The sequence below is a fragment of the Diorhabda sublineata genome, chromosome 10 (assembly GCF_026230105.1).
Source record: "Diorhabda sublineata isolate icDioSubl1.1 chromosome 10, icDioSubl1.1, whole genome shotgun sequence".
NCBI classification, from domain to species: Eukaryota; Metazoa; Arthropoda; class Insecta; order Coleoptera; family Chrysomelidae; genus Diorhabda; species Diorhabda sublineata.
In genome coordinates this window covers 8,309,713-8,324,669 of record NC_079483.1, presented here as the reverse complement: position 1 = coordinate 8,324,669, position 14,957 = coordinate 8,309,713, and the positions used below count along the sequence as shown (strand labels likewise).

General features: G+C 30.4%; 2 protein-coding genes across 2 annotated transcripts in view; one reads left to right on the top strand and one right to left on the bottom strand.

Moving 5' to 3' along the window:
- LOC130449412 (serine/threonine-protein kinase S6KL) overlaps window positions 1-14,957 on the top strand; it is a 55,422-nt gene that overhangs the window by 20,455 nt on the left and 20,010 nt on the right. The window lies entirely within an intron of this gene.
- Window positions 610-6,399, bottom strand: LOC130449413 (fibrous sheath CABYR-binding protein-like). Its single transcript, XM_056787216.1, has 2 exons — window positions 6,297-6,399; window positions 610-2,056 (listed from the first exon to the last, which is right to left on the bottom strand). The coding sequence occupies exon 2, from the start codon at window positions 2,053-2,055 to the stop codon at window positions 1,021-1,023; it is 1,035 nt and encodes a 344-aa protein (XP_056643194.1). The 5' UTR covers window position 2,056; window positions 6,297-6,399; the 3' UTR covers window positions 610-1,020.

Sequence of the window (14,957 nt, the reverse complement as noted above, 5' to 3'; positions counted from 1 at the left end):
ACCCCTAGTACCCAAATGTAATGTACAGTAAGATGTGTTATTTATTTCTGCGTAATCTTTCTTATTTTATCTTTATTATATACGAATCTACTCCTCCTAAACGGCTGTACAGATTTGTTTCAATTTTTTCGTAGAGATGGTTTAGATTCACGAATCAGACGGCGCTGCAGTCGGTATTTAGGTTATTTATCTATGGGCGTCTGGATGATTTATATTCACAAATCAGTCCGATAGAAATAAATTAATATAAATCTTTCCACGGGACGTAGTATGTTCAGAATAATATTTAAGTAACTTTCCATCGGTTTCTTTGTCAAAAATGACAGCCGTTTGGTGGTACATAAATGGTATACCGGGAAATAAGTATTTTATCGCTTGATAGATTACATCCGGACGATTGGATACTGTAATCTTTGACTATAGTCACCACATTCGCCGGATTTATCATTAAGCGAATTATTTTTCTTTTCCAAAGTATAGAACGTCAAAATTTGATTCGATTGAGGTTATCCGAAGAATTGTGACTTAGATGAAGACTTATAGAAGATTTACGTCGAGTAATTTTTTTCTCGGTGTTAGTATATATAGTTAGTCGAATGAAACTACAGATTTTCTATGTATAAAACTTTATTAAAAGATTTTCAATACCTACATAACCTAAATATCTAAAAGTCGATTAAAAACGTCGAGATTTACAATAAAACTGGAAATTGATTTTTGAAAATATGCCCTCGGATGAAAGGTAAAACAAAATAATATAAAATAAAAACAAACGCGGTTTCTATAACAAAACTCGATCGTTATTATTTATCTGTTTATTTATTTGAGCATAATGTTATATAATATAAATAAAAATCCACTATTTCGAGGTTCGGTTCACTCAGTTGTTCAATATTAAAAAAACAAAAATAAAACAAAAATGAAAAATGAAAAATAATTAAGTGTGTTGTAGAACAAAAGTGCCAGCGAACCTCACATCAGTCGTTCTTGCAAATAATTCCGTTAATCCGGGAATGAAATTCAAGAACTCGATGCGCTGGGTTCCGGTAGTTTTTCATCGGCTACCGGTTTGGGTTCCTCTTCGCTTTTAACCGCTTCGGTCGGTTTGGGTTCCTCCTGAGGTTCCGCCGGTAAACTTTCCAGTTTTTTCGGTTCTTCGATCGGTTGTTTTTCAGTTTCCGGTACCGGTTCCGGAAGTTTGGTCGCTTCTAATGATTTAGCTTCGGTCGCTTTAGATACTTCAACTTCTTCTGATTTGATTTCGTCGGCTTTGCCTTTCTTTTCGTTTTCCGCTACTACAGACGGTGCTACTCCGACTGGTACTTCCGGAACGACTGCGTTTTCCGATTTACCTTGTATCGGTACTGATTCTTCTGGTACTACTACTACTTTATCTTCGATCGGGGTGGCTTCTTCCGGTACCGATTTACCTTGGATTTCTTCGGCTTTTTGTAATTCTGGTACTTTTTCTTCGGCGGCGGGGATAATTTCTACTTTTTGTTCGCTTGGTAGTGCGATTTCTTCTTTTATTTCGGTCGCAGTTGATTTGGGGGTATCGTCTTCGGCGATTTGTGTAGGAAGAGCGAGTGGTTTTTCTTGGGGTTCTACTGGGATAGCTTTTGCTGCTATTTGTGGTACTGCGGGATCTACTGGTTTTACTTCTTCTGGTACCACGGCTGGTATAGGTTCTGATTTTAACGAAGGTAATGCTTCTATTGGCTTCGGATCTTCCGAGATCGGTTCTTGGATCGGTACTGATTTTGCTATTGGTTCTTCTACACTTTTTTCTTCGGATTTAGATTCGTCCGATTTTTTTTCGATAGATTCTTCACTTTCCGCCAATTCTACGGATTCTGAGGAATCTTGAACCGACGCAGACTCTTGTGGTTGTGGTTCTGATGATAAACGGGCTTGATCGGGGGTTTCTACGGGATTATTCGCTAGAGATTTTGAATTTTCTGCGATAACGGGTTGGGCTGATAACTTATCGTCATTTTCCGCTAAAGGATATGCTAGAGCTGTAGCTAATAGCACCAGTCCTAATACAATTTTCATTCTGGAACAAAAAAAGAAAAAAATTTTAATTACTAACTAAACATTTTGAACTTAACCTCGTAGACAAGATTCTAAATCAAATGTCGCTAAAAACAAGTTGAAGATGTTTGAGTTGGCAACACTGCATAATACGTTTTTAGTATAAATATATACGTTTTATCGAAGGTCAGACGAATATACGAGGTCTGGTTATTAAATAACGAGACTGCGCGTCTAGAGGGCGCTCTGGACACGTTGGGTATCTAGATATCTTGTCTATGCACGTTCCAAAACACGTTTCCGTAACTATTATAGTATTTGTGCAGTAATTTGAATCGAAAACGGTAGAAAACGAAAAAAATAGTATAAAATCCAATTGAAAAAGAAGATAATACAACATATAAATAATCTACGGAATATTTAAGATTAGGAAGTGAAAGGAGAAGGAATTTTGAGGTTAAAAAACGGTTTATTTCGATGTAACTGCATCCCTCTACTTTTTTATTTTGACATACTTAAACGAGATGTTGTTATTTAATAACCAGACCTCGTAAATTGTACATCTACACACGAATGATTAATCAATTTATAGTATTTGTATTATTTTAATTTTATAGTTTTTATTAGCGTAAAGTCATATTTTAATTAAGACCACAACATACCGAAACGTCAAATTTACAAAAAAAAAACTAATTTCAAATCAGAATAGATCTAAAATCAAGACGATTTAGAAACATATACGTTTTAGATAAAATTATAAATCTAATCCACTGAATACCGTAATGATTCTCAATCCCTAGACACTGAAAAAGATAGTAAGCTCGTCCTAATACAGGGTGGAGGAATAACCTAACCCAACACAAACATATGGAAAGTTATTCGATCGGTTAATTTATTAAATTGTTATTAACAACTTTTCTTAACGTTCCTGTGAAGTTTGGGCGCCATATTTCAGTTAGTAAGTTACTAATTAAGTTTCGAGATGCGAAAATGTCAAAACTGTCATCGCCATCATTAATTTTGACATATGACAACGTTTTGTTCGCAAATACTCGAAACATTCATCGCCAAAACATGGAATTGGATTATGTTTCGATGCTGTGCATAAATCGTGTCAATACTAGACATCGACGAAAAAGTCCAAGGAATAAAAATGTACAAAATTAATTCTCGAATCAAAAGTTGTCTGATGTACATGTTTTTCTGAACGAAAAATAAAACTTCCGATGTAGTATATAAAAGTTTTGTTTGACCACACTGTATGTCGTGAAATGTAATACCAAAAAGTAAAAGTGTACGTACATTTGCAAGACGTAATTGGTATTAACATCAAGTTCAAGGTAAAGTAACAGACAAGAACTGGTTATGCGAGAGATGGGCAAAAAATCGTATTGGTTATTGCACGAATCTGCTTTTATACCTTTCTTTTTTAATAAAATACCGGTTGCGAAAGTTAAACCTGAAATAGTGGTTTTGTAATCGATTTTAACCATCAGTCGATTCGTTACGAATCGATTTTCTTCAATAGTCTACTAAAGATGTGCGTGCGCATGTTCTAGAGGCTATATCGAAAAAATAAAAATTATTGTTAGTTAAATAGGAAACTTCTCGGACAATCCTCATACTTTAATATAACATTTTCGGTGGCATCCTCAACTTTTATTTAGTTTTCTGACTAATTTTAAAATAAACATTCGATTTTTCACATGTTAATCTTTATTTCGAAACTCTCGATTGATGGATTCATTTGATCTGAACGCATATAAATCCATTGTTTTGAAAATAACAAAAGTAGCTTCGTTTAAATAGCTGTCACTTTTTTATGACTTATCGAAACGTCATGCGATGTGACACACAGAAAGTTGGTACTTCATAAACGTCATGATTTGACAATGACAGCGCCATCTATGTGTTAATCACACGACTTATAGAGTGATGTATTAAAATATGTATGAAAGTTTCGATAAAAACAAAATTTCCTACTTCAATTTTTTATTACGAAATGTATAAAACGAATAAAGTTTCCATGGGTGTGTATTAAGGTACGTAAAAAATATATTATTGTGAACAATGGACCGTATTTTTTGTTGCTCCATTATGTCATTTAAAAGAACCTTGAAAGAGTTTACAATGAAAATAAATCGATTAAAAATATTTTCTATCGATAGATATAACAAGAAAAATGTTTTTAACATTCGGCATAACTTTATTATCATTTTACGACTTAGAACATTTAAAAAAAATTATTCTCATCTTAAGGACTTGTATCCCAATTGTTCCGGAAAAAGTATATCGCTTTTATTACTTTAAATCTATAAAAAAACTACTTTAAAAACGGAATAGATAATTTTAGACCTTGAAATCTAATTTAGTAATTTCGAAATGATGTAAAATGAAAACTAATCCATGCATTTAAATGATTTCTCCATACTAACTCATTAATGACAAAAAAAAGAATCTATTGACTAATATCATTTATTAAACAGAGCGAATTCACTTTGAATCCCATTAATATTAAATAAATATTCTCATCAATAGTCCCTCGTACATATTATACTATTATAGAAACCTACTGTGTAAATGAACTACTCAAGATCATAGACAAATATTGAAATGCGTATATAAGTTTTACTGTTATCTCGTTGTTATAAAAGTACGACCACAATGGATAAAAAAGAAGAATCTAATGTCAAAAATGATTCATCAAGAAATTTGATTTTCATGTATATCAAATAAAGTGAAACTTACTTTAGTTCATCTTTCTAATCTATCTAATTATATGTGAGAATAAGATTATGATAATTTTCTCATACGTATATTTAAAATTGACAACGCTTATTCTCAAACATTGTTGATCACAACGGCTGGAATTCCCGAATTGGTTAATTATCGTATTGTATACAACAGATCTGGCATCCTGTTTCCTAACCTCGACATTTTATTGGCAGGAAAATGAATAGATCGCTTGTTGAAAATGTCAATAATAATAATTCGAAAATTTCTAAATTAACTTTAGTTGCATTATATTTAATTGGTTTGGCGAGGGGCTCGTAAATCGCCTCTTCAGTACAACAGCCAACGTCTCGTTTCCTGCGATTATCTCATTTATCTACTTGATCGGAATAGAAGCGGCGAAGAAAAGAAGACGAAAAAAAATACGATACTTAATTCGTTAATGACGAAAGTAGTTTCTCGACCCGTGATTTGAAAATTTGTAACTAGGAAGTTCGTATTTATTTTGATTAACGTAAATCTAACCTCAAAAGAAAGTTTATTGCGATTACTTTCGATTTCATTAACTGTATTCTGTGAAGATAAATGATAATTATTATTAATATTTTGATTGTATGGATATTTACGAGGGTTATTTGAAAAGTACATTCTATTTTTTGATGCGTCTTGAATTTAGATCAGATAATTAGTTTTGAAAAATTATCGTTTTGATCTATTTCTGGAAATTCTAAATTTGCACCACCAACATTTTTTTTTTGTTAAAATCATGATAAATGCAAAAGTGAAGTACATTAATCCAACAGGATTTTCACGCATCGTCCACGAGCCTCCACGCGGTACCGATTTAACACCTATGGATTTTTTCGTGTGAGGTGGCGGTCATCACGTCATAGGCAATTTTAGTTCTCGATTTACATTTGGAAAATGTTATTTTAAAGAAATAAATTCCCAAACAATATATTTTAATATGCAAGAAACGTTTTTTAATAGAATTTTTGAAGTTGTTCTTATGAACCGTGAATTTTCTTTCGAGACACCTTGTATATTGAATTTTATTAAATTTTCATGTCGAAATTCTTTTTTTCATCAAGCTTTTGAATTAATTTTGAAACCAAACTCGAAATATTGAAATTATTTCAATTCTTTTCAAAATAATCAGCTGAGTTTATTAAAATTTTTACTTTAAATTTAGGTTTTTAACTTGAAATTCAATTTGTTTTTATTAAATTTTCTTTAAAACAAACTTTAGAACCAATCTCAAAATATTTTTGAAATTATTTCAATTTTTTTGAAAATAATGAGCTGAATTCATTGACATTTGATATGATATAATTAAAATTTATTTACCTTTTTGTTTCTAGAACTAATGTTAGAGCCAATCTCAAGATATTTTCGAAATTATTTTGACTTAATAAAAATAAAATCATGCTACCAAAGTTTCCATGTATTTTTCATTATTTTTTCGAAATAATTCCAAACAAATATTTCTAAAGTTAAAAATAAATAACTTTATTAATATAAAAACCTACCTGATGTTGGTAAAATATTATCACGTGAGAAGACAAAAAATATATTGACGCGTAGTCGAAAGAAAAAAAAAATGTAACACCAAAACACAGCAAACTGAATGTTAAGAATTACCGGTAGCGAACGCGTTTTATAGCTCAAGACCCCCCCCATTCGCCTATCGTCAGACAGAACATTCAACGGGCCCCCAAGGGTTTGCAGGCCTAGAGTGCATATTCTTCTTCTTCGATGTTTTGCTCTTCTTCTTCGTTAACATTTTTTTTATGGTGTCAAATACGTGTTATAAAAATTTTCGCTGTAGATGATGGATGTCATGAAATAATATTAAAGCTAATATCGTTTGATTTAAATTTTTTTAAGAATCTTAACAAACTTTCTGGTGGTACTGAATGTTATTTGTCAGTTTTTTGGTGAAATAATTAGACTGGATTGAAATTATTGTAAATACAGATTAATTTTTTATTGGTACTACTAAAATTCTACGTATTTTCATATTACTAGTACTAGTAATGACTAAAAGTCATTGCAAGTATTCAATGGGTTTTTCGAGTGTATTTATACATAGTACTACCAACTTTCTTGAACTTTTTTCGATAAAAAGTTCAAAAAAAGCGAAAAGTAATATTTAACCAATTCATTTCGAAGGTACTACCCATAATTTTTTAAATGGAACTGAAGAAATGCAGTAGTTTACTATTTTTTAGAATTTTTGGTACTACTTACGATCTTTTTAGAATGTTTTCAAGTGAATTTTCACATGGTACTACCTTATTTTTTGATAAAAAATTTAGGAAAACCAAAAATTAATATTTAATAAATTCATTGCAAAGGTACTACCCATAATTTTTTAAATGGAACTTAAGAAATGCAGTAGTTTACTATTTTTTAGAATTTTTGGTACTACTTACGATCTTTTAAGAATGTTTTTAAGTGGTACTACCAACTTTTTCGATAAAAAATTCAAGAAAAGCGAAAAGTAATATTTAACCAATTCAATTCAAAGGTACTACACATAATTTTTTAAATAGAACTGAAGAAATGCAGTAGTTTACTATTTTTTAGAATTTTTGGTACTACTTACGATCTTTTAAGAATGTTTTTAAGTGGTACTACCAACTTTTTCGATAAAAAATTCAAGAAAAGCGAAAAGTAATATTTAACCAATTCAATTCAAAGGTACTACACATAATTTTTTAAATGGAACTGAAGAAATGCAGTAGTTTACTATTTGTTAGAATTTTTGGTACTACTTACGATCTTTTTAGAATGTTTTTAAGTGGTACTACCAACTTTTTCGATAAAAAATTCAAGAAAAGCGAAAAGTAATATTTAACCAATTCATTTCGAAAGTACTACCCATAATATTTTAAATGGAACTGAAGAAATGCAGTAGTTTACTATTTTTTAAAATTTTTGGTACTACTTACGATCTTTTAAGAATGTTTTTTAATGGTACTACCAACTTTTTCGATAAAAAATTCAAGAAAAGCGAAAATTAATATTATATTAATATGCCTTTGTACTTCTCTTTCAAGTGGATTTAGTACATGGTACTACCATCGATTTGGTGAAAGATTCAAGCAGAGCCAAAATTCATTGGTTGCTACTACTTACTATCTTTTTAGGGTTTCAAGTGAAATTTCACATGGTACTACCAACTTTTCAGATAAAAAGTTTAGGGAATGTAGAAATTAATATTTAACACACTCATTTCCAAGGTACTACCCATAATTTTTTAAATGGAACTGAAGAAATGCAGTAGTTATTTTTTAGAATTGTTGGTACTACTTACGATCTTTTTGGAGTGTTTTCAAGTGAATTTTCACATAGTACTACCAACTTTTTTAATAAACAGTTCAGGAAAAGCGAAAATTAATATTTAACCAATTCATTTCAAAGGTACTACCCATAATTTTACGGACGAAACTGAAGAAATGCAGTAGCTTACAATTTTTTAGAATTGTTGGTACAACTTGAGATCTTTTAGAATGTTTTTAAGTGGTACTACCAACTTTTTCGGTGAGAAGTTCAAGAAAAGCGAAAATTAATATTTAACCATTTCATTTCGAAGGTACTACTCATAATTTTACGGAGGGAACTGAAGAAATGCAGTAGCTCACTATTTTTTAGAATTGTTGGTACAACTTGAGATCTTTTTAGAATATTTTTAAATGGTACTACCAACTTTTTCGATGAAAAGTTCAGGAAAACCGAAAATTAATATTTAATAAATTCACTACGAAGGTACTACCAATAATTTTTGTATGAAGCTTACTATTTCTTCCAAATTACTGATACTACTCATAATATTTTGCTACAGGTCTTTGTTGAATGTTCTTAAGTAAATACTAAATTGGTACTACCAACATTTTTGTTGTGAATATCATAGTGAATTCCAAAGTTAATAACTGGAACACATTTAACTCACTTTATATTGTACGTATAACCAATATTTATGAATTTTTCATTTTAGAAGTACTACTTATAGCTGTCAGATAATTTTTCACATGGTACTACCAAATAAAAAATTCGGGAAAAGCAAAAGTTAACCTCTATATTTAATTTAGTGAAGTTATTTGAAAAGTTCTACAAATAAATATGAACAAGTACAAAAATTTATTATTTTTTGCTTGAAATAGCTGGTACTACTCGTTACATTTTGCATTAGGTCTTTGTAGAATGTTATTAACTAAATCATTACGAAAATTCCTTTCGTATCGCGTTCAATCACCATTTTCATTACGTACTTAAAAACTGGAAGTCTTCAAATTATCTATCAGTAGATAACATGCATTTCCAGGTAGGTACTACTCTATTTTTAAGTACCCATTTGTGTATCAACATTTCAAACATAGATAAGAGGAACATCCACAACAACAAAACTGACAAATTGATGTTTTAAAAGGTTTTTTGTTCGAAGGGCGCCTGTCTAATATCCGTAATTTGTTTTATCTCATTACTACCGTTTTGAAATGAAAAAAATGTCGAGTTTTGTAATAAATCTCAAATATTTACAAAACTATCAAAGTTATACAGGGTGATTTATTAGTGTGATAAAGTTTAGTGCCTCCTTTGTCCTTTGAGATATCAATTTGAAAATTTCAAGGATTATGACAATCATTAGTCTTCACAGAGTGTTTTTTATATAAAACACTTTATAGTTTATTGCGTATTCGAAGTATGTTGGTAGCATTTTCCGATACTTACATCAAAAACAGGGTGATTCAATTGAAATAGAAAAAAAAACGAGAAAATAATGTATTAGTATTTTGATTCACCCTGTATCAAATTCAATGAATATAAACGGAATAAATAATTTTCTTACAATTTTTACTACTATCCGAATGCTTTCAAAGCAACAGATTTTCATTTTTCAATTTATTCTACAGGGTATTGAACTTTTTTCGATTTTTACGGAAAATCGGTTATAAATTTTGAACTACCCCGTAGAATACATCACAATACTACATTATTGTAATGGGGAAGTTAAACTGCTTCCACATATGCAATAAAATACAGGGTGATTCAACACAATTCTGTGTTTTGAGGTTAGATAAACATGAATCGATTTATTCTGTGAAATGAGTGACAATTGACATTTTTTCACTTTGTTAATTCGGATGAAACGTTGTTAATTATAAATAAACACTTGAAAAAACAGACATTTCTTAACAAATGTTTCATTTAAAAGAAAATGTAAGTTTGATATGATAAAACACCCTGTAAGATTGTCAATAATTGTGAAATAAGGCACTAAACTTTATCGCATTAATCAATCACTCTGTATATAGGATGTTGTACATGAATTATGTCAAGAATTTTACGAAGAATCAAAAAAATGAATAAAATACAGGGTGATTCAACACAATTCTGTGTTTTGAGGTTAGATAATCATGAATCGATTTATTCTGTGATATTAGTGACAATTGACATTTTTTCACTTTGTTAATTCGGATGAAACGTTGTTAATTATAAATAAACACTTGGAAAAAAACAAGCATTTCTTAACAAATGTTTCATTTAAAAAAATGTAAATTTGATATGATAAAACACCCTGTAAGATTGTCAATAATTGGGAAATAAGGCACTGAACTTTATCGCATTACTCAATCACTCTGTATATAGGACTTTGTACAATAATTATGTCAAGAATTTTACGAAGAATCCAAAAAATGAATAAAATACAGGGTGATTCAACACAATTCTGTGTTTTGAGGTTAGATAATCATGAATCGATTTATTCTGTGAAATGAGTGACAATTGACATTTTTTCACTTTGTTAATTCGGATGAAACGTTGTTAATTATAAATAAACACTTGAAAAAACAGACATTTCTTAACAAATGTTTCATTTAAAAGAAAATGTAAGTTTGATATGATAAAACACCCTGTAAGATTGTCAATAATTGTGAAATAAGGCACTAAACTTTATCGCATTAATCAATCACTCTGTATATAGGACGTTGTACATGAATTATGTCAAGAATTTTACGAAGAATCCAAAATATGAATAAAATACAGGGTGATTCAACACAATTCTGTGTTTTGAGGTTAGATAATCATGAATCGATTTATTCTGTGATATTAGTGACAATTGACATTTTTTCACTTTGTTAATTCGGATGAAACGTTGTTAATTATAAATAAACACTTGGAAAAAAACAAGCATTTCTTAACAAATGTTTCATTTAAAAAAATGTAAATTTGATATGATAAAACACCCTGTAAGATTGTCAATAATTGGGAAATAAGGCACTGAACTTTATCGCATTACTCAATCACTCTGTATATAGGACTTTGTACAATAATTATGTCAAGCATTTTACGAAGAATCCAAAAAATGAATAAAATACAGGGTGATTCAACACAATTCTGTGTTTTGAGGTTAGATAGTCATGAATCGATTTATTCTGTGAAATGAGTGACAATTGACATTTTTTGACTTTGTTAATTACAAATAAAAACTTTTCCGAAGGATCCAAAATATGAATAATATACGAGGGGTTATATATATTTAAAATAAGATATCGAAATGTCGGAGCGTTTTTTTTTTTGTTTTTCGGACATATCCCCATTTATTTATGGAGGAATTAGTTTCAAGTTGATATATTTATATATTTATCAATTACTTCATCAGTATATTACGATGAAATTTGTATTCTATCTTGAAAAATAACAACAACAACAATAAAAATGATAAACAATGTTAGACAGGTCGCGATGTCTTATTGCGATTCAACATCTTCCCGTTTCCTCATTAATTTCAATATTATTTAACTTGTTTGCATCGTTAGTCATTCAATTTTTTCTAAGAACGGCGGCAACGGTCACGTTTTGAAGGTTTATTTCTCATGGACAATTTAACAACTAAATTACTTGTCGGAAAATCATTTCTCGCTATCGCCTAGCAGCTTCACAATTTTAGTTTGTTTGAAATTTGCAGAACGTTACGTTTCATAATAAAAAACGAGGATTATAGATCTAGATTTATAGTCATATGTACGAGGGTGAATCTTTGTGTTGTCCCACCAACTTACGTTAAAAGTTTTTGCCCACCCTAAAATCAATTCGTTTAATCTTAATATAACAAACTTCAACAAATTTCTCTTTAATCTTATCGAACGAAAGATAGAAACAGCGTCTTACAAATTAGTTGAGGGCTCAATATTTTACAGCGCAAAAATATGCGCAATCATTTGCTCAGTAAATGCCGCTTAACATGATGAAATACAGCGTGTAATGAGATGCAAGTCGTAATATTTCTTGATCAGAAGCATGCGCAGAAGAAGTTCGGCTGTTTCATGCAAGATGTCGCACTTTATCGGTTTGGTGCCATTTTCATTGCGTGCAAGCTGCAATTCTAGGATGAAGTCTAGTTACTTTATTCTCGTCCATTTCACTTATGTTTGTTACTTTTATTTTCAAAGCAATCACCAAATATTAAATGAAATTTGAGGTTAGAAATTTGTTTTATGGATTTTTGTTAGGGACAGCCATGATGCAGTAGGAAAAATCTATAAAATTTTTGAATTTGCAAAAAATTTCATGCAAATTTGTATTGCAACATGCCAAGCGACCTTTTTAAGAACGATAATTGCAATTGTATAAATTTTTGTATAGAAACTTTTCTCGTAATTTTCAAAAAATCGTCGTTAATGCTTTTCCAATCGCTTAACTGGGGGGTAAGTCATTCTGATTTTACGAAAAAAACGTGTTTTATACTTGTATTGAACCCCTGAACAAATTTTTTCAATAAAATCTCGCTGATACTTTTGAATTTGTGAAAGTCTAGAAAAAGAATGAACGGACTATAATTTCCCGAACAAAAATAGTTTAATTTCAAAATAAAACACTCTGTATCTTGGTAATGAGCAACGGCTACACTCTGTATTCTAATTTACAAATGAATAAACTTTAGTTTAAGACCTTTTTCTCGAATTTTTCAAAAAACTCGTCTTTAATGCCTTTCAAATCGCTTAGCTGGGGGGTTAAGCCGTTCTGGTTTTATGAAAAACGGTTTAGTACTTGTATTGAACCCCTGAACAAATTTTTTCAATAAAATCTCGCTGATACTTTTGAATTTGTGAAAGTCTAGAAAAAGAATGAACAGACTATAATTTCCCGAACAAAAATAGTTTAATTTCAAAATAAAACATTCTGGTTTTTTCGAAAAAAACGTGTTTTATACTTGTATTGAACCCCTGAACAAATTTTTTCAATAAAATCTCGCTGATACTTTTGAATTTGTGAAAGTCTAGAAAAAGAATGAACGGACTATAATTTCCCGAACAAAAATAGTTTAATTTCAAAATAAAACATTCTGGTTTTACGAAAAAACGTGTTTTATACTTGTATTGAACCCCTGAACAAATTTTTTCAATAAAATCTCGCTGATACTTTTGAATTTGTGAAAGTCTAGAAAAAGAATGAACGGACTATAATTTCCCGAACAAAAATAGTTTAATTTCAAAATAAAACACTCTGTATCTTGGTAATGAGCAACGGCTACACTCTGTATTCTAATTTACAAATGAATAAACTTTAGTTTAAGACCTTTTTCTCGAATTTTTCAAAAAACTCGTCTTTAATGCCTTTCAAATCGCTTAGCTGGGGGGTTAAGCCGTTCTGGTTTTATGAAAAACGGTTTAGTACTTGTATTGAACCCCTGAACAAATTTTTTCAATAAAATCTCGCTGATACTTTTGAATTTGTGAAAGTCTAGAAAAAGAATGAACAGACTATAATTTCCCGAACAAAAATAGTTTAATTTCAAAATAAAACATTCTGGTTTTACGAAAAAAACGTGTTTTATACTTGTATTGAACCCCTGAACAAATTTTTTCAATAAAATCTCGCTGATACTTTTGAATTTGTGAAAGTCTAGGAAAAGAATGAACGGACTATAATTTCCCGAACAAAAATAGTTTAATTTCAAAATAAAACACTCTGTATCTTGGTAATGAGCAACGGCTACACTCTGTATTCTAATTTACATATGAATAAACTTCTGTTTAAGACCTTTTTCTCGAAAATTTTCAAAAAAATCGTCTTTAATGCCTTTCAAATCGCTTAGCTGGGGGGTTAAGCCGTTCTGGTTTTATGAAAAACGGTTTAGTACTTGTATTGAACCCCTGAACATATTTTTTCAATAAAATCTCGCTGATACTTTTGAATTTGTGAAGTTCTAGAAAAAAAATGAACGGACTATAATTTCCCGAACAAAAATAGTTTAATTTCAAAATAAAACATTCTGGTTTTACGAAAAAACGTGTTTTATACTTGTATTAAACTCTTGAACATGTTTTTTCAATAAAATCTCGCTGATACTTTCAAATTTGGGAAATGCAAGTAAAAATAGTGAACGGACTATAATCTAACTCGGTAATGATCAATGATTTCACCCTGTATACACATTTGCAACCGGATAAACATGTTAGAACGTAATGTGTTGATAGAAGAAGACGTGTTCTATTTTTAATAGCAAAAACTGAGATTTACATAACGGTAAAAACATTTAGTTCGGTTGAAATTAATCAATTTGCAGACCTTTGGTAGTACCGTTGGAAAGTGCTAGTCTTCGGGCAAATATTTAAATGAACATCTAACAAGATCGAAGAAAGGCGATTTGTAGAGAATATCTCATAGGAACACCTATACGAGGGTATTAAAGTTATTTGTTTATTCAATCATTACTAGGTCAAACAAAACCGTGAAAATAACGTTGTTTCGACCTCGTTTTTCAAATTTTAAAAAGGTAAACGAAACTATGAAAGTTACCTCGTATTTTAAATTGCATCATACTTTATCTGTACTTAAGCCGGCACCACACGATGCATCCAATGTTGAACGTATCACTGTATCAAAAAGTTGAGTTTAGACATTAGGAACAATGACAATATGGCCCCCAAGAACGTAAAATGGATAAAACGCATCCTATGGCCTTTTCCACGTTTTAATTTATCTTCAACCAAATCGGTTTAGCCGTTCTCGAGCTATTAGTATCAACATTTTTAGTAAATTGTATCGCTAAGGTATATCGGAGATCAATAATAAAAAATATCGTTACGACTCGTCCACTGATATAAACCAAGAAGCCGGTCCTGTTCTAATATGTTGTCGGAGCTTAATTTCGTTGGATGTGCCGATTATTACTTTGATTTTTT

Excerpts from the sequence above, each read along its gene's own strand:
- LOC130449413 (XM_056787216.1), bottom strand. The coding sequence starts at position 2,055 with ATGAAAATTGTATTAGGACTGGTGCTATTAGCTACAGCTCTAGCATAT.